The sequence below is a fragment of the Leuciscus leuciscus genome (genome assembly GCF_965113295.1).
Source record: "Leuciscus leuciscus genome assembly, chromosome: 24".
In the NCBI taxonomy this organism is placed as follows: Eukaryota; Metazoa; Chordata; class Actinopteri; order Cypriniformes; family Leuciscidae; genus Leuciscus; species Leuciscus leuciscus.
Genome location: NC_138723.1, coordinates 4,902,846 through 4,929,187, shown reverse-complemented (window position 1 = coordinate 4,929,187; position 26,342 = coordinate 4,902,846). Strand labels below are relative to the sequence as shown.

The window sequence follows — 26,342 nt, the reverse complement described above, 5'->3', positions numbered from 1 at the left end:
TGTTAGCATACACAACACTATACACTGAGGGTTTATGAATATGAAGCAGTGTAACCGTTTTCAACAATCATAAATGTTTCTTGAGCATCAAATCATCATATTAGAATGATTTCTGAAGGATCATGTGACACTGAAGACTGGAGTAATGATCAGGGTTTTTCCTGCATAGAGAATTATGAGGCGGCCGCCCCCGTCAAATTTCGGGCCGCCTCCGTCTGTCGACAAAAACTCAAGACGGAATCACATGATTAGATACCTCTTTTCCACCGACACGATTCCGCAGCGAGTTCACGGCCGGGTTCCATTCCATTCTCAAACCGTTCTGCGCATTTCGACTGCATCAGAATAAGCACGAGCCCGGCCCTGGCCCGAGACGCTCAAGCACAAGTCCGACAGCTCATCAGAATTATCAGCCCGAGTCCGACTCGAGTCCGTTTTTTTTTAAATTATTATTACACAGCGGCAGCTTGCCCTATTTGCAGCCATTAAAATAGTTCAGTTTTGTTAGTTATGTTTCTTTTCATTTCTTTATCATGTTAATTTAGACAAATGTTTTGGAGCATTTTTTTTTTTAAATGACGACCAAGCAGCCGAACCGACAGCGAGTATAGCCTACAACATGTTTGATCAATTTAGCCTCTCAAATCAACGCTAATAGGCTACTTTACTTGGCTACAATCCATAGATAGGCTATAAAACACTTCAAGCATATCACACAGACAGTTAATTTAACAAATGATTATTTATTAAACCACAGTGAGTAAAACAACTTTTTTTGTGAGGCAGGCTCAGGCTGCTCGAACCAGCGCTCGCAAACGAAAGGAGCAATAGCCTATCTAAACCAATTAAATAAAATAAACTTGCAGGTTATCTTACCTCAAAAATGCACGACAGAACATGGCCATTCTTTTTTCCAGTAGTTTCCAACAGTTAAACGAAAATTAAAGTCCAATCAAACGAAAAGCATCCGTAGTTTCCAACAGTTAAACGAAAATAAAGTCCAATGAAACGAAAAGTTAGAGCAGTCTTTTACAGAGCATCGTGGAGAAAAAGAATAGCATCCACAGTGTAGCCTAAGGTTTTAACCCAGTCCTCCTCTCTTCCCGCTGCGTTTTAAGTTGGCCATCTGCGATTTTTTTCTCTTAATATTCTCCATTATTTGCACATGAGGTGAATCGTGGGTCGCGCTGATGGGAAACCTTCTGTGTGTGCGTGCGTGCGTGCGTGCGTGCGTGCATGAGACTGTCATGTCAGTCATATGCCACTGTGTAATTATAAGATTATGAAAGTTATGAGGTTATGAAATGTCTTTCTATGTTTGTTTTTCTATCGTCGTCGTCAGCTTCTCATATTTTTTTAATTAATGTCTAAAAATATAAAAAGAAGGATAACCCAAAAAAAGCCGATAATGCAATGTTTGAAAAACCTGAAAGAGACACATTTTTCTGGTTGTGAAAATGTGTAAATGAAAGCAAATGATTGTTATTCAACCACAATGTTGTTAATATGGCCCCCTATGAACTGTAAATAAAATCAAATTATCTGATTATTAAAATACCTCAAAATAAATAAATACATGCTTGTAAAAAGTGTTTTTTTTTTCACCTTCTAGTGGTCATTATACATAAAAAGATGCACCAGATTAATGCATTTATCTTTAAAATGTAAAAAAAATTCTTCCGGGGGGGCATGCCCCCGGACCCCCTTAGAGGTACCGAGCTATCGGATTTTGCCACCTCCGCCTCATTTTCAGCCAGGAAAAACCCTGATGATGCTGACAATTCAGCTTTGATCACAGGAATAAATTACACTTTACTATATATTCACATAGAAAACAGATGTTTTGAATTGTAATAATATTTTACAATATTGCTGTTGAGCAGAAGAGACTTCTTGTGTGCTCTACTGTTTATCACAATATAGAAATTCAACACCTAAATGTTTTATATTTTACATATCCAAGTAGTTGTTTTATAATTAAATACTTTACAAATTAAAGAGGCTTCATCTTATTTGATTTTTTTTAACACAAGCCAAAAGAAAGAAATCATAATGAACAAATTCAAGTCTATGACACGTGGAGTTTTCTGCTCTGCGTTATTTTTTTAGCTGTATAGAACTGAACATCTACTGGTTGACACATTTCTATTGATCCACTTTTGCTTAAACATTCATTTTCACGATTTTCATAAACGAAGTGAGAAAGAGAATAATATTAATTGTGCTCTCAATCTTTAGTAGTTGTGCATTTGCTATAAATACCAATTACACCAATTAATCCATAAATGCAATTACACTTGATGCCGTTCCATATTTTTTTCTGAAATAGAAAATGTTGTGTTGTCTGTGAGTGCAGGGTCTGTCAGCGATGGAGCCCATCATCGCGGCGGCCAAGAGCATGCTGGAGAGCTCCACAGGCCTGATCCAGACCGCACGCTCACTGGCCGTCAACCCCAAAGACCCGCCCAAGTGGTCTGTGCTCGCCGGACACTCCAGAACAGTGTCCGACTCCATCAAGAAACTCATCACCAACATGAGGTATTCACACAATACATGTCCGTCATTCAGGGATCAGATAAAAACAAGACTTCTGTGTCTGTGGAGCCGTTCTGATGAACGATAATGGATCATGTTTTCAGGGAGAAGGCTCCAGGTCAGAGGGAGTGTGATGAGGCCATCGAGGTCCTCAATAACTGCATGCGTGAGGTGGACAAGGCCTCGCTGGCAGCCATCAGCCAGCAGCTCACGCCTAGAGATGACATTTCCCATGAGGTGAGGCTTTACAAACACAGTGCTTCCCTTTCATTACCTAATCTGTGCCGCCACAGTCTCTTAATGAACACAAAATATTTTTGCACTACTCATAATAACATTTAAAGGTCTTTAACGTTGTTTTGCACCATTGTATCTGCGGAATGGACCAAATCTGAAAGCGTAATGTGGCTTTGTGCTCTTATCAAATTGCAAAAGACTATTTAAGTAAATAAGTACATAGTCTGTTTGTGCTGGACGTTTCAAAGTGACGTGTGCGTTTTGCTCATGTGATCAGCTGGTGAGCCGGTGTTTTCCACGTCGTACGGCTCGGTTCACTGTGAATGAATGCAGTGAACTCCATCTCTGCGGTGAGATTAATGCGGATTTGAGAACGTTGCGGCCACCAGTTATGCTTCGTTTTCTCTTTTGTTTAATTTACAACGTTTTTGTCGCCATTTGATTACACTGGATTCGTAATGAGATGCATTTGGAAACGTGTTTTCACAGAAATTGCAGTTATCCACCAAAATCTCTTACAAGTGAGGAAATTAAGACAAAAGTATTGTCATACTGTTGCGTAAAGAAAAATAATTGGTAGCACTTTATTTTGATGATCCACTTTAGACATTCTACTGACTATACGTTACCTTTTAACTACATGTCAACTTATTCTAACCCTACCAGTATACTTATACTCTAATGAGAGTTAGTTGACAAGTTACTTATTGCTTGTAGGATGTTTAAAGTGGACCATTGAAATAGTGTAACTAAATAATATACATGAAATATACATTTTTAATTTAAACTTATTTTACAGTGTTAGATTACAATAGTGATATATTACTGTTTTATGGAGATGATAATAATAATAAAGTATTATTATTATATTTTAATTGTTTGTCTTCCTAAAACAGCGGTGTGAATGTAATGTAGACGAGACACTATATCATGACTAAAAAGTCCACTTTTACAAGTCAAGTCAATGCACAGACTTTTTACTCTGTTTTAGTTGGACACTGAACATGGGTTGGACCCCCTAATTTTCTCTCTCCAAGTGCACCAGATTGATGTATTTAACTTTAAAATGTACAACATTTTCTTAGGATTTCTGCTAGAGGAAGCGAGGTCCACCCATCATTGTCTCACAAAATCCTGTGGGAAACACTGCAACAGCCATAATAAACCAGAGAAATATCTTTAAAGCTGAGGGCGCAGATTTCATGTGGGCCTGCTAATGATTGTTATCATTGTTATTAATGTGCTAAAGCGTTATTGTAATATTGTGTTGTGTTGCAGGCTCTTCATGAGCAGATGGCGGCGTCTGTGCATGAGATCAGTAACCTGATCGAACCGGTGGCCGTCGCAGCCCGCTCCGATGCCTCTCAGCTGGGACACAAGGTCTAACTGCAAAATCATTTCTAAATGTGTCTCTAGATGTTTATGGGAAGCTCAATGTGTGCTGTCGTCTCACAGGTGTCTCAGATGGTCAGCTACTTTGAGCCGCTCATCATGGCTGCCATCGGGACGGCGTCTAAGATCCATAACAGCCAGCAGCAGATGAGCGTGCTGGATCAGACCAAGACCCTGGCCGAGTCTGCGCTCCAGATGCTCTACACGGCCAAAGAGGCTGGAGGAAACCACAAGGTTAGAGCCACGCGCACAGCAGACACTGATGATCATGATGATGCTTTTGATTGTGTCTGCCCTCGACTAAAGATTTATTTTTTTGTCAACTAGTAGTTGTTCATTTAAGCCGTTAGTCGACTGATCGCGCGTTTATATTAATAAGCCTTAAATCATAATAATGAGCCTTTAATTGCCTATATAAAATACATGGCCTAATCAGCGCACAAATTCTAAAATAAAGCGAGCCACAGTGCACCGGCAAATGTAATGATTATGAATGTGTCGTGAAAAAAACAGAATGAGACTATCTAAACATTTAAATAATTTATTGATGTTTTCGGTGTTTTCGGCTGCAGAGATTAAGTCACGATGCTGACTCGTAATCTCCGCCTATATGCTCGTTTCATACGGATTACATAATCTGAAAATAATTATGTTCCATTTGAATTGGTTCGTTTAAAAGCAGATATGTCAAGCTTTCTATAGATATATTTCTCATGTCTGTGAGGCAAGTATACACTGAGTTTCGGTTAATTTTTGTGCCGTGCTCGAAGTTACCCGAGACGCCTGAAAGCGCATTCTGATTGTTTTCATTATTTTACAAAAGCAAAACGTTTTCTTGTTATTGTGAGTTTACAGAAATAAATGTGGACCCTTTAAGTTTGCATTAATCTTATCTGTATGATCATAAATTACAGAGTATTTTAAGTTAAATGCAAGTGATCGCACCGGCGCGTGTCATGCATTGAGCGCACTCTCCACACAAACACTAATAATAACGCACATTTATCTAGGTTAACAATGTAAACATTAGTGTGAGCGGACTTGTAAACTGTCTACTATTTACATGTTTCAAGTGATAAGCCATATTTGATAGGCGAATGTTTGGATTTCCTTAACGATCTGTCCGTCACGAACTGCGGGATTTTGAGTTTTATTTTTTAATTAAATAAAATCTTGGTCGACTAAGCCTTTTCTAGTCGACTAACGGTTAGTGGACTGTTAGAGGGCAGCTCTAGTACCGTGTGTGTGTGTTGTGTGTCCTCAGGCGGCTCACACACAGGAGGCTCTGGAGGAGTCGGTTCAGATGATGAAGGAGGCGGTGGACGATCTGGCTGCGACTCTGGCGGAGGCGGCCAGCGCTGCGGGAGCTGTGGGAGGAATGGTCAACTCCATCACTCAGGCCATCAGTAAGATGGAGGACGAGCCCGGGTTCGAACCTGAAGGGGCGTTTGTGGATTATCAGACCACGATGGTGAAGACGGCCAAAGCCATCGCTGTCACCGTTCAGGAGATGGTAAAGTCTGAGTCACGCCATATACACACATATGCACAAGCATGCATTGAAAACAGATTTAAGGATTAGTACAGAATTCAGAAATATAAGATACGCTTGAACATAAAGTATCATAGTTAAATAGAATAATCACCGTAGGAACATTTGACTGTAATCTAGTTGTAATCTAAGTAAATTTACATTTTAGAACAACTTATTATTCAGTAACAAACATTACACAACGTAGTTGTATATACAAAGTAGTTTATGAATGTTCAAATACGAATGTTTAAAATACTTTAAAATATGCATATGATATTGACGAAAAGCCGGTTAAAGTCGGTAATGTCTGTTTGCTGTACAAATACTACTAAGGTGAAGGGTTTTGCTCATGAATATTAATTATGTTTGTCCCGTCTGCCTCAACTATTGGCTGAAACACTGAGGTGGGTGCTAATCAGCTTGGCACAATTAATAGTCATGCCTTAATTTTACATTCTTTTACACAGTGATAAACTTGTGCATGCTTTTCTGTTGCCGTCAACGGAAGAGAAGGACAGAGTAAAACATCTGCACCAAAGAGCACTTTTGCATTTTTATTCTGATGGTATTATATAAATAAATTAGATGTAGACTATTTTCCAGAGTCACATCATGTCATTTTCACTTGCGAATGCTTGCTTTGAGCCCTGTACATATTTTAAACGTTTTTGATGGTTTTATGGTTTAAAATGATTCCCGGTTGGGAGAATTATGCCGTATTTATAGACAAGTAAAGACTGACAGTGTGTTTTTAAACTGCTGTGTTCTCAGGTTACCAAATCCAACGTCAACCCTGATGAGCTGGGCGGTCTGGCCAATCAGCTGACCACAGAGTTCGGTGACCTGGCGTCAGAGGCCAAGTGTGCCGCCATGACTGCTGAAAACCACGAGGTATCTTCTGTTCTTCTGGCTGGATTTCGTGGCTTGCCCACTCAATTTGATTTAATGTGAACTTAAAGATTCAGTTCAGTTCATCTTTATTCATTTCCCAAATTGCCTTCGGGAAGTTAATAAAGATGAACTGAACTGAACCTTTAAGTTTGCATTAAATCAAATTGACCCACATTTACTTCCTGCACATCATTGTTCTTATTAATAGCAATTCATCAGTGCACGTTATTCCAAAGAAAATAAATGATTGTATTCATAGTAAATGAACACTTCCGTTCAAAAGCGGTCATTACGATTTTTTGAATGCTTTAAAAACAGTAATATTGTGAAATACTATTACATGTACTTGAAGGTTAAGTGGTTTGTTCTTCAGATCGGTTCTCACATCAAGAAGCAGGTGACCGAGCTGGGTTACAGCTGTACTGGTCTGGTCAGTAAAGCAGGAGCGCTTCAGTGCAGTCCCAACGACTCCTACACCAAGAAGGAGCTCATCGACAGCGCTCGCAAAGTCTCCGAGAAGGTTCACAGCGCATCATCTTCTTCTCTTATCTGACATGGATGTTGTTCAGTCTTCCTCAGACTCCTGATACCTTCACTCTCCCTCAGGTGTCTCATGTGTTGGCGGCTCTTCAGGCGGGCAATCGTGGCACTCAGGCCTGCATCACCGCCGCCAGCGCCGTGTCCGGCATCATCGCGGATCTGGACACCACCATCATGTTTGCCACCGCAGGCTCGCTCAACCGAGAGAACGCAGAGACCTTTGCAGATCACAGGTACTCCACTGCATGTGTCCTTCCAGCAGCACACAGAGTGCCCAGTGCACATTCAGCTGACCATTACAATTGAAAAGGTCATGAAATATCACCGGGTGTTCACATCTCAGATTTGAAAAAGGCCCAGGACATATGTGTGGATTGATGGGAAGCAGTTTGCAGATCAACACAGATGTTAATAGAACCATTGAGGATCCAGAATCGTTCACTGAACTGTATGTGACATTTGAGCTGTGGCTCCGATCAGCTCCCAAAGTTTTAATAAAAACCATTATAATGTCAAATTGAACTCGACGGATGGAGTTTGATCACAAACATTGATGTTGGCTTGACAGAGACTGGCCGGAAAGTAGGAAATGGTTTTAAAATCTTTAAGTTTGTAGGTTTTATTGACAGACCACCAGTTCAGAACCCTTTTGACCTTATTAGAAGAAACCGTCTCAAACCAGTTCAGTCCCCAGTGAACCTTTTCTGACCCAATTAAACATTATAAGATCACAAAAAAACAATCAAAGATCAGGCCACACGTTTCTCAGCATTGCTAGCATGGTTTAATAGTTCACATTTTTCCAGTGTTGTTGGGCGTTATTGCATGTTACTTAGTTTTGCTAACATGATTTGGCGTGTATGTTAGACGTAGCTAACATTTTTTTAACACATTGCTAGCATGTTTTAACAAATTTCTAACATATTTTACCAAATTGTCAAATTGTAAAAAACTTCTGATGATGTAACCCATCGCTTGCTTATAACGCATTATCCCCAATATTAATAACATAAAAGTCACTTTCCTTGTATAGATTCTTTGTTGCTCCCTAACCGTTAGTGTATTGTAATGTTGATGTGTTTGATCAGAGAGCACATCTTGAAGACGGCTAAAGTCCTGGTGGAGGACACGAAGCTGCTGGTGTCTGGAGCCGGAGCGAGTCAGGAGAGGCTGGCTCAGGCCGCGCAGTCCTCCGTCAACACCATCACCAAACTGGCTGATGTGGTCAAACTGGGAGCAGCGAGTTTGGGCTCTGAAGACCCTGAGACACAGGTACTGCTGACACCCCATCCTGACCCAATCAGGAGCATCTTCTGTCAAAACGAGTGTGTGAGTGTGTGTGTGCGAGCGTGTTAGTTTTAGTGTGAGTGTGTGTTATAATGAGTCTTAGCGTGTGTTGGAGTGAGTGTGTGTGTGAGAGAATGTGTGTGTGTGTGTCTTTAGTTCTGTGCTTGGCAACAATTCTTGGGTTTCTGCTGTTCCTATGGCAACACTTAATAATTCATGGCATATTCTGGAAGCTTGTTATGGCTGTATCTTTCAAGGAAATGCAGACATTGAGGTGTAATTACACTTCCATCAAGTTCATGAACGTGATAAAAGCTTTATCTTCAAGCCAGTGAAATCTCCATTACAGTGTTTGTAAGATCTTATTCACATGCAGCCGCTGTTTTTAGGTGAAGTCTTTGAGTCCATACTGCATTTGTATTGCTAGTGAGGGTAATATGTTGTTATGATGTGACTGATACTTCATTAACTAGCCTTCATATTTACACACAGCTTTTATTTGTGTTCTATTACTTTATATTTGCGGTACTCTTACTGTGAGAATTCATTTTCTTTTCTTGTGCAGTTCTTGTTCTGATACATGTTTCTCCTATTACTACATACATTTGGTGACACACAAGTTTAATAATATGCCTATGCTTGTGGTGCAGTGTTGGAGCAACAGGTTTTTACTTTCAATGTTTCTTTAAATCCACCCATCCATCCAAAGCGCTTGTCCTCTGTGGGTTTGCAGGATGCTGGAGCCGGTCTGAGTTTTGATAAAATGCTTCGTGTGAGGATGAGGAGTGTTCTTCATGAGTTAGCATCTCTGTCAGAGGGCAGGTGCCTATGTAGGGAGCAGGTTTTGCTACTGAGCACTAGATGTCAGCATCTGCCAGAGTGTCTCATGTGTGTGTGTGTGGTGTGTCTTAGGTGGTTCTGATCAATGCGGTGAAGGACGTGGCTAAAGCTCTGGGTGATCTCATCAGCGCCACCAAAGCAGCGGCCGGCAAACCTCACGATGATCCCGCCATGTTACAGCTCAAGAACTCTGCTAAGGTATAACACACACACACACACACGCACGCGCACACACACACTCCGGTTAGCCCTCGGTCTGTGTCTGCACTCTGATCTCAATGGTTATTATGAGCTGTCCTGAAATCAGGAGTCCTTCCCTTTGACCTGACCTTTTTATTGTTCACTAAAGCATAAAGTATCAAACATGTGTATGAAAAACTATTAAAAAGTTTTTCAGGAATTGAAATAAATTAAAAATGTATATTAGATGGTAAAACTTAACTTAAACTTACAAAGAAAATGAGATTGAAATCAGTTTAGGTTGAAGTACCATGTTATACAATTTTAATAAAATTAAAATGCAAACTGATTAAATTAATTTTAATAAACACTTTAATATATAATACTAAAATAACACTGACTCAGATTGTTCAAAGATGCACAAATCTACACAAACAAATACAAAGACATATAGGACATGCAGGATCACTTGCACAAGTTAGATTAGTGTATTAAATTGTATATTTATATTTTAAACTCATTAGATTAATTAAGAAGATCTCATGGTTAGTGCAATATATATTGAATAAATCATAAATGTATGATTATTTGCTGGTGATTTATAAAATTCAGCGACCTTGTGAATATTGCAGTGATTTTAATGTGCTTTTTATTTGGCTATTATGTTTCCTAAAGAGCCTGTCAATTAGAAAAAGGTCTGCAGGAAATGATTACTGTGTCTGCTTCTGTTTTTAGGGGAAATCTGTGTTGAAAAGGTGCCTTTATTATTTTGAAAATAATTTTTCTTTTCACTTTTTTCACGAATACATGCATATGCGATATTGTTAAAAAAAAAAAATATATATATATATATATTGCAAAAATAGAGATTTAAAATAGAGAAATTATTTTGTTTTATATGCTTATTGCTACACATGATTACCAGATCAGTATTGGCCATTATTTGAATTTTTTTTTAACTTGTTTATTTTAAATGTATTGGTCTGTTTAGGTCAGTATCTGAATGAAAAAAGTGTTTCCAACTCTTTGTCTGTGTCAGGCTTCAGGCAAAGCAGGATAGATTTATAATATTGACTAAACTTAAACATTGTGTTGGTGCGTCCTTATATTATCATTATAATAACTGATTATGTTCTTCTCCTTTGACGGAGTACTTCGAGCGCAGTCTTCATTAGCAGAGCATAAGTCATCAGTGTTTGAGCAGTGCTGATGTGTGGTGTTTGTGTGGCATCAGGTGATGGTGACGAACGTGACGTCTCTACTGAAGACGGTGAAGGCTGTGGAGGACGAGGCCACTAAAGGCACGCGAGCACTAGAGGCCACCATAGAGCACATCAAACAAGAACTGGCTGTGAGACACACACATTTAAATCACTGCATTCAATGGGAAAAACTAATTATTATTATTATTAAACTTTATTAAGTGGAATGAAGAAGAGCAAGTGAAGTGTAGCTTTCCACATTAGTGTTGATCACATGTCCTGTGGCCCTCCATCAGGTGTTCAGCAGTGGAGATCCTCCTCCGAAGACCGCCACCCCAGAGGAGTTCATCCGCATGACCAAAGGCATCACGCTGGCCACGGCTAAAGCAGTGGCTGCTGGGAACTCCTGCCGCCAGGAGGACGTGATCGCCACCGCGAACCTCAGCAGACGAGCCATCGCCGACATGCTGCACTCCTGCAAGGTGATGCATCGACGACTGCATGTGTGCTGTCACGTCCACTTCAGACACAGTCAGATTCACACTAATCCTCTGAAACCAAACACGAGTGCAATCTTGTAAAACTGGCTCTTTTCAATTAAGCTTCATTAAGCTCTTTCAGAACAATTCACCAGCATGAACACTACTATTGTGTATATTCCCTTTGGGAAAGACAACAAAGACTTTGAGTATGAAATGGTAAATTTATGTTTGTTGAGGTGATGATGGCAATGATGAAGCCCATTAAAGGGATAGTTTCCCCAAAAATGAACATTCTGTCATCATTTACTCGCCCTTAAGGTGTTTCAAACCTGTATGAGTTTCTCTCTTCTGTTGAACACAAAAGAAGATATTGTGAAGAATATGGATAACCAGACAGTTAAAATACTGTGGAAGTCAATGGGGTCCATCAACTGTCCGGTTACCCATATTCTTCACAATATCATACAGGTTTGGAACAACTTGAGTGAGTAAATGATGACAGGAGTTTCTTGTTTGGGTGATCTATCCCTTTAAATAAATAAAAAAAATACTGTATAAATGGCTGAAGTTTAGAAAGGAATAGAACAAATTATTCCCATGTCATTTGTTTTAGACACTACTTCTCAAAGTTACCATTTGACATATTTAGAAATCCTAGTGAAGTCAGTATGTCTAAGCATGTGATGTCTGTGATGTGTTCAGCAAGCAGCCTTCCACCCGGAGGTGAAGCGTGACGTTCAGTCTCGAGCGCTGCGCTTCGGCTCGGAGTGTGCCACGGGTTACCTGGGCCTGCTGGAGCATGTGCTGGTGGTGAGTTACACCTGTCTGCCAGACCACCCTGGTGCATACACACACACACACACACACACACACTTCTTTAGCTCCCTTATGGGGGGTCATTGGGTTAAAACTGTGTGAAATGACTGACACTGTGTTTGTTCCTGTTATTTTAGTGGCTGAACTCACAGTATGTTTGTCACTCAGTGGGTCTCACAGTGACTGAAATATGTGTCTAAAGCTTTATTCGGACTGTAATTGTTTATCATGAGGACGTAATGTTTTTTTTTAATAGCATCTACAGAGATTAGTCTGTGGTTTTATTGCCGTCCGAATCCAGTGTCAGTGTTTTTCTCCCATCACTCCTGTATTACTCTTGTTGTTTGACTAACACCAGTGTCGTATGGTAATGTAATTGCGGTCTAAACCACATCTTTATAAGATGAGATCAATCCAAAAGACGTTTTGCAAATCCGCTTTGGCCTCTGCCAAGCGTCGTATTGTAACAGTGGAGCTTTGCCGTGATTTGCATGCTTTATTTATGCATTATGGCAGCAACAGGTATGCAATGCAATTTTTAAATATGCATTATATACATACAAAATATAAACCTAGTAATTTCCACATTTTTAAAAGGATATCCATCATTTTGAGAGATAAAATGCAACACAAGAAAACCATTTAAATCAATAGCATGTCCATTTTTCCTTTTATTAAATAGGATATATGATTGAATAGTGCATTTCGGGATTCGTAGGATCACAAACTCGCACCGAACACGAGGAGCCATACGTCCTCATGAGGAACATTTACTGTCCGAATAGGGCTTAAAATGTTTAAAGGTGGATACTGGATTATTGTTTTATTAGTAAAGGTCCGTATGAGTTGTTGAATGTGGGATTTTGTGATTAGTTGTAATAAGGCAGTAGATCAGTGCCATGCAGTTTTTTTGTGTGTTTTCCTCATTTATTTTCTGTTCTCTTCCTCTTCCTCTTTCCGTGCGTGCGTGTGTGTGTGTGTGTGTGTGTGTGTGTGTGTGTGTGTGTGTGTGTGTGTGTCTGTTGGTTCACTGATAGCCGGTGAGTTACAGGTGACTGCATGTGAATCTCTCTGCCCGTGTGTGTGTTTTGTGTGTATTTGCACACTCTTAACATGAGACAATAGTTCTCTAACACAGTGGATGCTGCGGTGCGTCTCTCAACTGCTGGGTTGCAGATCTATTTTATTTCCATTTCCGTCTTTAAATTATTTTCACCATTTGAACGTTTCTGCAGAACCACATTTTTAAACTTCCTCTTGGACATTTGTGTTTCATGCAAAATTTGGCATGTATCATCTATAGACTTCCATGACAAAATCCTGCCCATAGGGGGCGCTAAAAACAAAGCTGCAATCATTTTGATGAAGGAAACAAATATTTGACACTAATATCATGATGAATTGTTATCTTTGCAGATTGTTAGTTATGCACTTGAGACGCACTAGTCAGATCTGTCTGTAGTAACTGGTGTGACTCCTCTGATAGGTCAGGGGTATCTATGTCTCCTGAAGCTGACAGTGCTTTCTGAGACCTTTTAACTAGAAAATATGAGTGGCATCTTGATTAGTCAGTGTTGTGTTACAGTTTTCAGATATACTGAATGAAACAACATTTGAATGATGTGCAGAAGGATTTAACATTTTGCCAGTGTATTTCAGACTTCACTGTGAGGGTGTGTGTGTGTGTGTGTGTGTGTGTGTGTGTGTGTGTGTGTGTGTGTGTGTGTGTGTGTGTGTGTGTGTGTGTGTGTGTGTGTGTGTGTGTGTGTGTGTGTGTGTGTGTGTGTGTGTGTGTGTGTGTGTGTGTGTGTGTGTGTGTGTGTGTGTGTGTGTGTGTGTGTGTGTGTGTGTGTGTGTGTGTGTATCATGTGCATTTAACATCTTGCGAGGAGAACATCAGAACAGAAAGAGACGATGATTAAATAGAATAATTAAATGATAAATGAATATGATTAAAATAGCACAGATGAAATAAGATGACACCGATGTGTGCTCGCTCTCTTGAAGCAACACACACTCGGGTTGCTGTTAAGAATCCTTCATGTTTAAACCTGAAAATAACAGGGAATTTTAAAAACTATTAAACTATTGATAATTTACTTTTATTCATTCCAAATATAGTCACCTGACATTTAAAGGCAGATGCACCACATTGAGCATAAATGACTGGACCAGTTATTGAAATCCATTGGTCAAAACCCCTGAAGAGAGAGAGACCGACTGTCCTTTGTGATTTTTATAGGGTTTGTACAGACAGACAGATGGCATATGTTTGTCTGTGTGTGGTGTGTGTGTGTGTTTCTGGTATTGTCCATGTCATTCCCAGCATTCCTCCTCATGGCCAAGTCTTTTCTTAGCCGTCTGTTCCAAATGAACAGCTCTGCTAATGCCACACACCTGTTTCACTGTCACCAGCACCACCCTGGAGGACACGCCGAGGACACACACACACACACACACACACACACACACACATCTCAGAAATCACTACTACAAACTGATCACACGAGTGTCTAACAGCGCTTGAATCAGTGTCAGATTGATCTAACAATCCCCGTTTTAATACATTCATGTGTGTGAAGTGTTGTGCTCTCCATCCACAGATCATCCACAAACCCAGTCATGACCTCAAGCAGCAGCTGTCCAACTACTCCAAACGCGTGGCCGGCTCAGTGACCGAGCTCATACAGGCTGCGGAGGCCATGAAAGGTACAGTGTGTGTGTGTGTCATGTTTCTCCAGATCTTGGGCTTCTCCTGCCCTCTCCATCTGATCAGGTCAAGTGTCCACTTCCAGTTCTGCATCATGAGGAGGGAATCCAAGCAGGATTTATCAGGATAATCCCTGCCACCCATCACTGAAAGTGATCTGAGAGCTCGGGCTGATAATACCCAGACCCTGATTTAACACATGATGAGAGACGGGGAGAATCTCTGCTGTGAGAGAGAGAGAGCGAGAGAGAGCGTTTAAAGGAGGATTTATAGGTGCCAATTCACATAAAAAGGAAGGAAATGAAGTGAAGTTGAGGCTTTCCACCTATCTAGTACCCATATGAGCAAAATAATATTTAATAAAAGAGATATCGAAGAGAATAGGATATTTATGCTTTCTGCTTGCTGTTGTTGTCTTTGACTGTCAGCTTTATTGCACATATTGAAAATTATGTGCTTTTACAGTACCGTTCAAAAGTTTTTTTTAAAGAAATTAATCATTTTGTTTAGCAAATATACATTAATTTGATCAAAAGTGAGAAAGACATTTATAAAGTTGCCAAAAAAAATAAATTCCAATAAATTCTGTTCTTTTGAACTTTCTATTCATCAAAGAATCCTGAAAAAAGTTTCACGGTTTTCACAAAAATATGCTAATAATCATAAATGTTTCTTGAGCATCGAATCATCATATCAGAATGATTTCTGAAGGATCATGTGACACTGAAGACTGGAGTAATGATGCTGAAAATTCAAAGATAAATTACATTTTAACATATATTCACATAGAAAACATAATTAAATTGTAATAATATTTCACAATATTACTATTTTTACTGTATTCTTGATCAAATAAACGCAGCTTTAGTGAGCAGAAGAGACTTTCAAAAACATTTTTAAAAATCCAAACTTTTGAACTGTACTGTATTCATTCTAATATCAATATTCCCGAGTGTTGTGTTTGTAGAGTAGTTCCTTTCAGTAGTCTGAGTGAAACCAAGCGGGCATTTTGAGGTCTGAAAGTCACACCTACTGAGTATACTTCTTTATTATTTTTTCAAAAGAGCAAAAAAAACTTGTAGACATGTTGTAAAATTATGCACACACCTTTCAGAACCTCATGATTTATTAAAAAAAGAATGTAAAGATGTAAAGAAATTCTAAACAATGCAGAAAGTGCTGAAATCAGAGGTAGAACACAGTATACAAGGAGATGGAGGAAGCCCAAACTTTAGTTTCTCTTTAAATCTGAGTAAATGTGTTTAAAAAATTTATTTAAGAATTTACTTCTACAATTAACTTCTGGTGAAATGATGTTTTCATGCAACTGTACAGTTTCAATAAGGCAGTAGTTGTTAGAACGATGACCTAGAGATTGGATCTGATGCTGTGTTTAGGCACAGAGTGGGTGGACCCTGAGGACCCGACGGTCATCGCCGAGAACGAGCTGCTGGGAGCCGCAGCTGCCATCGAAGCCGCCGCCAAGAAACTGGAGCAGCTCAAACCCCGGGCCAAGCCCAAGGTGAGGAAACGTTTACCCACATCCCTCGGGACTCGACCAGCTTAACTGACACACTATACTGCTTCACATCTCACATTTAGCTCGGAAAACCCTGCACTGTGTTCATATATTCTTAATCTAATGTTCCTGACCATTATATGACATCTGTACAACTCTTCCCGTTTGCATTGCCCAGTTTGGATTTGGATTTAAGGTAACACGAATTATGAATGTAGCCATGAACACAATCACTGAGCATGAATTACTATCATCGTCATCATCATCATCATGGATACTGGAATGAAAAGCATTGTGTTGTGCTCATACACATGTGGAAAAAACCTTGAAGATCAGTCTCAGTGTTGAGACGGTGATGTAAATGAATGTTTGTTCTGTTGTGTTGTTTAACAGGAGGCTGATGAGAGTCTGAACTTTGAGGAGCAGATTCTGGAAGCAGCCAAATCCATCGCCGCCGCCACCAGTGCTCTGGTCAAAGCTGCGTCCGCCGCTCAGAGAGAGCTGGTGGCCCAGGGGAAGGTACAACACACACACACACACACACTCCATACACAACACCTGCAAATCATCTAAGTCAGTACTGCCAATCTCTCTGTCTCTCTGTCTGTCAGGTCGGGGCGAGTCCAGCAAATGCGGTGGATGATGGACAGTGGTCTCAGGGTCTCATTTCAGCTGTAAGTCTGTCTCAAACTCACTGATTTCTTCCTCAGTTGAGCTTATCGGGATAGTTCATTCAGAAATGAAAATTCTGTCATCATTTACTCACCCTCATATAGTTATGCACTTGGGGTTTAACGGTTCGAATTGCTCACGGTTCGGTTTGTCACTGTTTTAGAGTCACGGTTTCAGTATGTGCTATTTTCAGGGGAAAAATAACTACTGTCAAATAAAAATAAATAAAATAAGAGCAAATAATCAAACTAGAAGCAACAGCACAAATAAATACAATAGTGCAAAGAAACAAATAAAATAAACAGTGCTTCATGTTTTTCAGGGAGGTCTAACATTAGTTTTTCAGGAACAGAAATTGAATAAAGTAATCAAGTGTAAAATAACATTGCATATTTGACTGTATAAATTTAAGATTAATCCTCATTAAAGTTACAAAAGCTATTCAGTCAAGAGCAGTGAGTGATTTCCTTGTCTTTTGTTGTTTGATTAACATTAAAAACACAGCAGGAATATTAAGGCTGCTGTCCCTTTAAGACATAATGCACTGATACTGTACGCATGCGTTGTCTTTCTCCACTGAAATTGGACTCAATATATTTGCATGATGTCTGAGACGTGGGTTTCCGTGAGCGTGCGTGAGTGTACACACAGTTCTCATTCGTGTCTTCTGGCTCTCTAATGTTTAAACTGGCACGGCTTAAATGAGTTTAGTTTAAACACAGAGAGTGTGCTGTTCAGGTCCTGCACTCGTGCACTATCACACTCGGGTGATGATGATGGATACAATGACTGATCATATGACAGCATACGGCTCTCGTACTGTACAGTTTACAAAGACTGACTGTTTTATCCACGGTTTTTTGATCATCGCTGTTGTATCCATCGACAGAAACATACATTAGGAGCTCTGTCCGTTACAGTCCGTAAAATACAGTCCGTTGTCCGTAAAATAACATTGGTCTCCGTTGACTTTCACTGTGTGGACAAGATAAAATATCTTATTTTGTGATCAGTTCCATTTTTTGGATGAACTAACCCTTTAACTTTTTCAGTTTCTTCTGGTGGATTTCAGAGGTTGCATGTAAACTCATATATACATGAAGTAGGTTTTGATGAGGTGGATGTTTAACACATATTTTGCTCCTGAATTCATCTGCTGTAGGCCCGTATGGTGGCCGCAGCCACTAACAACCTGTGCGAGGCGGCCAACTCCGCCGTTCAGGGTCACGCCAGCGAGGAGAAGCTCATCTCTTCAGCCAAACAGGTGGCAGCATCTACAGCTCAGCTGCTCGTGGCCTGCAAGGTCAAGGCGGACCAGGACTCCCAGACCATGAAGAGACTGCAGGTCAGTGTGTGTGTGTGTGTGTGTTTCAGTACGTCCATAGGTACATGTTCTGATAGACCCCAGTATTGAGCTTAAAACATAAAGGTTCCAAAAGGGTTTTTTGCAGGGATGCCATTGAAGAACCATTTTTGCTTCACCAAGGAACCTTTCAGTGATCAGCTCTTAAAATAACCATTGTTTTCTGTCTGTCTGTGTGTGTGTGCGTGCGCGTGCGTGCGCGTGCGTGTGCGTGTAGAACATTTCAATAATCTTAAGAATCTTTTTCCACCATAAAGAACCTTTTGTGCAATGGAAAGATTCCATGGATGTTTTTCATAGAACCATTGATGCAACAAAATGTAAGAGTGCATGATCGTAAAAGTGGGGTCAAATTGACTCTGTGAATACAGTTCACTAAACTTTTTCACTAAAAAAGGTAAAAACAGTAAACCTTTGATATTAATACTCACTTCTCACACATTGAGAAAGAAACAAGAACATGCATATAAATATATATATTTTTGAACATTTTTGTTTTCACTGTAAATATCGTGTCTGTATTGTAAATATTTAAAACGGAATTAAACACTTTAAACAGAAGAAGTGTGGAAAAGCACTTTTTCTGTGAACTGAACATGTGAACTGATTTATACCTTCATACTTAAAAAAAAAAAGTATGTATTCCTTCAGGGTACGTTTTTTCGGATAACAACATCTGACAAATGCATAAATCCAAATGCCCTCAAATTGACCCGCAAATATCATAATCATAATATATATGTTGTGCGCACGTTCCACCCATAGACTGTAAAAAATATGGACAAAGCGTCTGTGACGTCACCCATAGACTTTCTGAAGAACGGGTTTGAAGCCGTTTATGGGGGGTATGGGCGGCGCCATCTTGGAAAATCTTGGGAAACCCTAACCCCGCCCACCTTCTGACGCAGCGCGCGTCACTCAGCTCGCTCTGCTACTCCGGTTATCTCTGTGTATATTTTAGGCAACGAAATATGTTATAAAACACCATACTAACTCTTTTCGTTTTCATTTAAAGAAATCTTAAACATTATAGCCACACAAATGTGGTTCAGGCAACGCGTATTGATTATATTCACTGCACATAACGTTTGCCTATTTATAACAAAACGAAATATAAAACACAAACCTGCCTCTTTTCGTTTTAAATATAATATAAAAATATTAAACATTTTAATATGGTCCAGGCAATATGTGCATTTGTACTAAACAACAGATGTTGCAGTAAACAACATTACAGATCATCTTCGTTGTATTAAAATTTAAAATGACAAAACTCAACCCAGTCTCTTTTTGTTAAATTTCAGTTTTATCAATATTAGCTATTATAAAAGTATAAGTAAAAGGTAAAGTTACAATAAGCTATACAAATAAAGCAAACAATTCAGTCAAACATAAAAAGTCATGCGCTCGATCTAGTCTAACCATACAACGGTACAAGTTAAATATAGCTTATAAAGTTATGAAACTTCCCCTCAGCCAAAACGATTGCCCACGAGACCAAAAATCGCCCGTTAGATATAGACAAGACGAATTATATCTCATGTTTAACCACTACAGAGACGCCAGAGTCAGCGGCAAACCTCAAAACGTCTAGCCGATGAAAGGCTGCTCCAGGCGGGGTACATCGCGCCGAGCGCCCGGTCATCGCTGGATCTCACAACTGGATACAATTTTCATAAATCTTTATAAATAAACCACAGATTTGAGCTTTAAACAACTACATTCTCGCCTGAAAAACTCTTAAAACTACATTTCATGATACAGAAACAGTAGTATTATATGTCAACTGTATTAAAAAATGGCGCTTCTTATGTTGTCATTCTGCCTTTCAGCTGTCAATCAAGCTGTCAATCAAAGTTAACCACGCCCTTATTGTCATACATTTTATATCTAAATACTATCTAAACTAACGAGTTAGAAAAAAATTCACTACCCTCGCCGTTGTCAGGCACTCGGAACCTATCGAAAAGTCCAATAAAAGTCCATGGGACCAACCTGTAAAAACATGATTTTATGCTGTGAAAACGGACATTTTAACATGGGGGCTATGGACATTTGCTCCCTTTTGGGACCTTCCCCTAGCGGATTTTCGATGTATTGCAGTTTTTCGCACTTCCGGGTAGGCTTCATTTTTCAGATCAGAATGTTGCCCCTTGGTTCCACCGCACATCAGTGTGTCGACACTTTGCAGGCATGTTAATGACACTAAATGGGAAAAACCCACTAAATTTCAAGGAGAATATCATAGTTACCCAGTATTACAGACAGTTACAAAAAAAAAAATCAAAATGTGTCAAATTGAGCAGAATCCTAATATGAAAGATCATCATTTGCCATTGCAGTGGCCTGAGCAATGAAGAGTCTGAGTTGTTTTGTGTCCGCCTCTCAACAAAGCCTTTAAATATTGAGTGACGCACCCCTCCTGCCTCCAGGGAGACAGCTGTCGTCCTGCACAGGGCTAGAGTTAAAACCTCATCAACTCTGAGATCAACATTATATCTTCGTCATCACGATAGGCAGAGACTCCATATTGAGTTTTCCAGCAAATGAAATGACATTCAGACATTAAACATGGAGCTTTGCTAGAGATTCTCATGACATCAGATACTGTAGATATATAGTTTAGCTGTGTTTAGCTGTGCAGCCGTGAGATGAATGTAATGCTGGAGCAGGAATAGACCCAGTGTCATCATCTTGTCTTACACAGTCCAGCTGTCGGATTTGTTATATGCTCTGATGAGGGCTTGTGATAACAGCAGTGCTGGTGGCTGCTGGGAGATTTTTAATAAATGGTCCTCAGAAATCTGCTTTAGAAATTTAACATTATTAGATAATTTGTCTCTAGAGACACTGAGAGTAACACTTAAGTTGCTGTTGAACACACTCCTTAATGATTATTCATTTGCATTAATATTTAGATTACAGCCAGTGGTGCGTGGATCAGCAAATGTGAGATATATTAATAGCTGATATTTTGTTGGGATATGAGTGCACAATTTTGTATGGAAAGTGTACATGAAGTGTACAATTGTCAAACTTTCTACATCCCATCCATTCACCAACTGAATGACTGCCATCATTTGCATTAGATAAAGTCAGATTTTTTTTTTTTTTTGCATCTTTATTTATTGTTTCATTCATTATGTTGCGCACAGCCACATTCTGAGATTCACTCAAAAGGAAGTATACAATGAAACTGACATTTCGTGGAATAGTGTGCATGTATTTGTGGATCTTTCCTTGTGTTTGCCACAGCACACATTTGTGCATTTTGAAACATTATTCACAGCACAACCGGAGCACGACTCCATCCGCTTTCTACTCCAGCCAATCAGATTTTAGAGCCGCCTTTTACTGATGGCCACATCAATCCGGCCAATCATTCCATTGCTGCCCCCCACACTACATTTTCAGAACTAGCAGGTCGGATGTTTTTACCTGTGATAGACTTCCCTCCCCACTCCACCATCTTCCCATTCTGCTGATATCTGACCATGAGAAGTCTCCTCACCTGCTCAAAATAAGGCCAAATACTGCTTATGATACAAGACAAATTGAAATTTGAGAGGTTTGTAAAATGGGTTTGTTTCACAGTTGGAATAGTTTACTTGGAATTTTAGTTTTAGTTTTTTACCAACTCCCCAGTGTCTAATATGTGCGTTTGTTCCTAGTACTAATAGAGCTGTGCACAGTGATGTGAAATGTCTTCCATGGCAGCAATGCAGAATCTCTTAGCTATTCAAGTTTGTGTATAAAGTGCGGGCCAGTCCTTCCTCTTGCAGAGATAACTCAGACAGCTGACAGCTGAACACACTCAACCCTAAATCACACCTTCAGCCATGCACAATGCCTCAAAAGGCATAAAAAAGGGGAGAAAAAGAATTCCTGGAGCGTTTGCTAGAAGAGCTCCGGGGATGTGTTTAGTTCAGGCTGCTCTCTCCACAGCTGCTTTTCCTTTTAAAGCCATCCCTGGAGTCCAGACACAGGCTGAGCCTTCCCTACACACACCAGATATATGGGGGTTGACTACAAACCCCTGCTTGCTAAAAAGCTACTTCATTGGGTTCACAAATTAAAGTAATTGTACTTGTAGTTTCACTTCTAGCCACAAATTAAAGTCGTTATTCTTGTAGTTGCACTTGTAGTCAAATTAAAGTAGTTTACTGGTAGCAAAAAATTAGTCGTTGTACTTGTAGTCACAAATTAATGTAGTTTACTTGTAGCAAAAAATTAAAGTTGTACTTGTAGTTGCACTTGTAGTCAAATTAAAGTAGTTTACTGGTAGCAAAAAATTATAGTCGTTGTACTTGTAGTCACAAATTAAAGTAGTTTACTTGTAGCAAAAAATTAAAGTTGTACTTGTAGTTGCACTTGTAGTCAAATTAAAGTAGTTTACTGGTAGCAAAAAATTATAGTCGTTGTACTTGTAGTCACAAATTAAAGTAGTTTTACTTGTAGCCACAAATTAAAGTCGTTGTTCTTGTAGTTTCACTACTAGACACAAATTAAAGTCGTTTTATTTGTAGGCACAAGTTAAAATGTCCACAGGTCTGCCGTGTGACAAAACAGTGTCAGAGCGCTGTAGCAGCTGTGAACATAGAGCTAGATGACAACTGTTAAATGTCAGTCAGTGTGTCTAGTATTACTCTTGTATTAAAGTATTTATTTATTAATATTGAAGTATTGATATTGTAGGAATGGTATCTGAAGTTCAGACTGAGTGAGTTTGATGAGGTGGGTCTTGTTGAATGCTCAGAAGTGTTCTCTGATGTCTGTTTGTCTTCAGGCTGCCGGTAATGCTGTGAAGCGGGCATCAGATAACCTGGTGAAGGCGGCACAGAAGGCTGCGTTCGAGGCTCAGGATGATCAGGCTGTGATAGTGAAGAGCAAGATGGTGGGCGGCATTGCTCAGGTAAAGAGAACATCAGTGAAACCTCAGCGATTGCATGTTTACTGTGTGTTTTGAGAGTATTTCAAGCACAATGATTGAACATTACAGTGCAAGTTTGCTTGTTAAGTTCCCTGTACCTGTCTGTTTTTACAGTCCCACTTTATAATAAGTGGCTTTAACTGCCATGTACTAACATTCTTACCATAGACTTACTGTGTACATGCATGTTTTTACATTGTACTTATATTTAGAAAATACCTGCATGTAATTACAGCTGTAATTAATGTATGTAATTACATTTATAATTACACTGCTGACCCTTCCCTTACACCATAATCTACTCTTAAACCGACCCACACCACCACACCTGACCCTAACCTCACCCGTATCACACCTCAAGCGTTTTACAATACGACATCAACACAATAATTGTATTTCTTTTTCGATGCAAGTACATAGAACTTAAAGCCTTAAAGCCTTTTACTTGTTCAAGTTGATTAAGACATGCTGTGAATGATGTTATGAATGTTTAGTTAATGTGCTGTGACGTGTGTGTCCTCAGATCATCGCTGCTCAGGAGGAGATGCTGAGGAAGGAGAGAGAGCTGGAAGAGGCCCGGAAGAGGCTGGCCATGATCCGGCAGCAACAGTACAAGTTCATGCCGTCAGAGCTCCGAGATGACGGCCAGGAGCAGTGAGCCTGATCCGGGACATTACACACACACACACACCAGAGGATCATATGCAACGAGTAAAAAGTGAATCATGTATCAGGATGTCTATTTTAAAAGTCACTTTTATGAGCATTGTCATGCCAGCTTTAATGTTTTGTTGTATTTTGAAAATATGCCACATATGCAAGTAATTTTTAATTTCTATAAAAGAGCTATAATTTTTTTTGTTTCAGTACTAGATAGAGTAATTAGATCAGCAGTTGTGAACGCTTGTGATCATGGCTGGGGTCCAAACAGTGTTTGTAATGTCTGGTGAGCTTTCCGAGACGACATTAGGACGGTGTGTCTTCTGCTCCTCTGACAGTCGACAGCTGGTTTCCATTTTTCTTTTTATCTTTTTTTTTTCGTGGCGATGTGGACCAGTGGTGCAATCATTCACTTTGCGTTGAAACAATTCATAGAAAAAACATATCAAAAGAGTAATAAAGCTTTGAAACGTTACAAATAGTATCTCCTTTTAAATGTTTTTTTGCAGTGTCAATGTTTGCGTTTGTGACAACTTGGTCTACTGGCATTTCTATCAAAGGTATATCTTTTATAAAGCATAAAAGCCATATTTCCATTTTTGCTTTTTATAATGTATTTTTTTCTTCTTTTGTTCCACTTCACTGTTGATGTAATTCCCATCCAGATGTATGCAGACATTATTAGATTAAAAATTATTTGCAGCTGAAGAATTGGTTAATATTAAAGTGGTTGTTTATCAAAGAATAATTATAAAGAAGTGTTTTAAAGAAATGATAAAGACTGTTATTAATGGATCAGATACATAAACAGTTTGAGTGTTTGCCATTACTGCCTTTCCTGTTGCATTCAGTATATTCTGAATCTGTCCTGCTTTTATATTTTATAATTGTGTATTTAACAGTTTCTCACCTAAAATAAGCAAACGCACTTCGTCATGTTTAACTAAAAACTCATAAATTCACTGTTTTTCAAATATCTCCTTTTGCATTTGTGTGTTTGTTTTGTTTCTACAAGGTGCTTTTGTTGGATGGTTTATCATTTACTTGTATAGACCGATAACATTAAAAACAAATAATTAATAGGTCATTAATGAACATTTTATAATGCTTAAACATATCAGTAGTTCATGTGCACTCAGATATCAAGGTGAATCATTATTTGCCGGGCTAAAGAGATTTCATGTTTAATAAAATGTTTCTAAAGCAAAAGAATGCTTTCTAGGAAACTGGAAATGTGGTTTTCTAAAAACTAAAAATTGCCAAGCATGACATCACTAGATGACAACATCAATCATCTTAATAAATCATATGTTTGAAGTTTTGGTCATGAATAATTCCTCTTTTTTTATATACTTTAATTTGGGGGTGAAATGATTAGACATCCATTCTTTAAATGTCATTAAAACACATCTGAACAATTGTGAAATTGCATCTGGAGGAAACATGTAAAGCTAACTCATCAGCATAGAAATGTTATGGTTGTATGATAGTATTATCTAAGGGGAGCATGCACAATGAATAAAAGAGGACCGAAGACTGAGCCTTGTGGTGCTCCATCTACTTCACCGGTGTTTGGTTTTACAATCCATCACTGACATTATACCAGTCTGACACGTGGGATCTAAACATGGTTAATCCTTGCCCACAAAAGTCACTGTAATTAATCTTTTTAAAGACAACGTTATGATCTCTGGTGTCAAACGCAACACTTAGAGCTAACAATACCAGCACAACCAGTACCAGCTGCAGTCACGCTCATGACAGAAGCATGTTGTGTGATGTGGGATAAATCCTGATCAAATGCTTTAAAAATATCATTTCTCTGAACGAACAGCATGGTGGACACACATTATACATAAATGAAAGATTTTGATGGATTTACATGTACAATGCATGAGCCGAAACAAAGGTGTGCCTTCTGTATAAGCGGTGGATAACTGCAGGCTCAGGACAAGCCCAAGTTACAGTATCTGAATCAACATGCAGCAATGCTACATTTTTCTAAATATCATAATCATTAATCTATTCATCACTTCAGTGACCTCATCGTTTCTGCCTTAAATTATTACATTGTTTAAATGAAAACATTTGGTAACACTTTACAATAAGGTTCATTAGTTAACAATAGTAATATCAAGTATAATCTAACATGAACTAACCATGAGCAATACATTAGTTGCTGTATTTGTTAATCATTATTAGCGTTAGTCAATAAAAATACAGCTTGTTTGTTCATGTTAGTTCCCAGTGCATTAACTAATGTTAACGATTTTAATAATGTATTAGTAAATGTTGAAATTAACATTAACAAAGATTAATAAATGCTGTATAAGTGCAGTTCATTATTAGTCCATGCTAACTAATGTAGTTAACTAATGATAACTAATGTAGTTAACTAATGATAACTAATGTAGTTAACTAATGCTAACTAATGTAGTTAACTAATGATAACTAATGTAGTTAACTAATGCTAACTAATGTAGTTAACTAATGCTAACTAATGTAGTTAACTAATGATAACTAATGTAGTTAACTAATGATAACTAATGTAG

At 38.9% G+C, this 26,342-nt stretch overlaps 1 protein-coding gene across 2 annotated transcripts in view; it reads left to right on the top strand.

Annotated features, from left to right (window-relative positions):
• Positions 1-25,112, top strand: part of tln1 (talin 1) — a 97,196-nt gene extending 72,084 nt beyond the window's left edge. For both annotated transcript variants that reach the window (XM_082156824.1, XM_082156823.1), the window contains exons 37-56: positions 2,357-2,538; positions 2,640-2,772; positions 4,051-4,152; positions 4,228-4,398; positions 5,429-5,677; positions 6,470-6,589; positions 6,963-7,109; positions 7,196-7,362; positions 8,218-8,401; positions 9,329-9,454; positions 10,671-10,787; positions 10,935-11,120; positions 11,823-11,930; positions 14,540-14,645; positions 16,044-16,168; positions 16,559-16,684; positions 16,777-16,839; positions 18,000-18,182; positions 22,987-23,112; positions 23,654-25,112. In XM_082156824.1, the coding sequence (XP_082012950.1) occupies positions 2,357-2,538; positions 2,640-2,772; positions 4,051-4,152; positions 4,228-4,398; positions 5,429-5,677; positions 6,470-6,589; positions 6,963-7,109; positions 7,196-7,362; positions 8,218-8,401; positions 9,329-9,454; positions 10,671-10,787; positions 10,935-11,120; positions 11,823-11,930; positions 14,540-14,645; positions 16,044-16,168; positions 16,559-16,684; positions 16,777-16,839; positions 18,000-18,182; positions 22,987-23,112; positions 23,654-23,788 (2,856 nt within the window). In that variant the 3' untranslated portion in view covers positions 23,789-25,112. The remainder of the gene's footprint in view (positions 1-2,356; positions 2,539-2,639; positions 2,773-4,050; positions 4,153-4,227; positions 4,399-5,428; positions 5,678-6,469; positions 6,590-6,962; positions 7,110-7,195; positions 7,363-8,217; positions 8,402-9,328; positions 9,455-10,670; positions 10,788-10,934; positions 11,121-11,822; positions 11,931-14,539; positions 14,646-16,043; positions 16,169-16,558; positions 16,685-16,776; positions 16,840-17,999; positions 18,183-22,986; positions 23,113-23,653) is intronic.
• Positions 25,113-26,342: the final 1,230 nt, after the last annotated feature.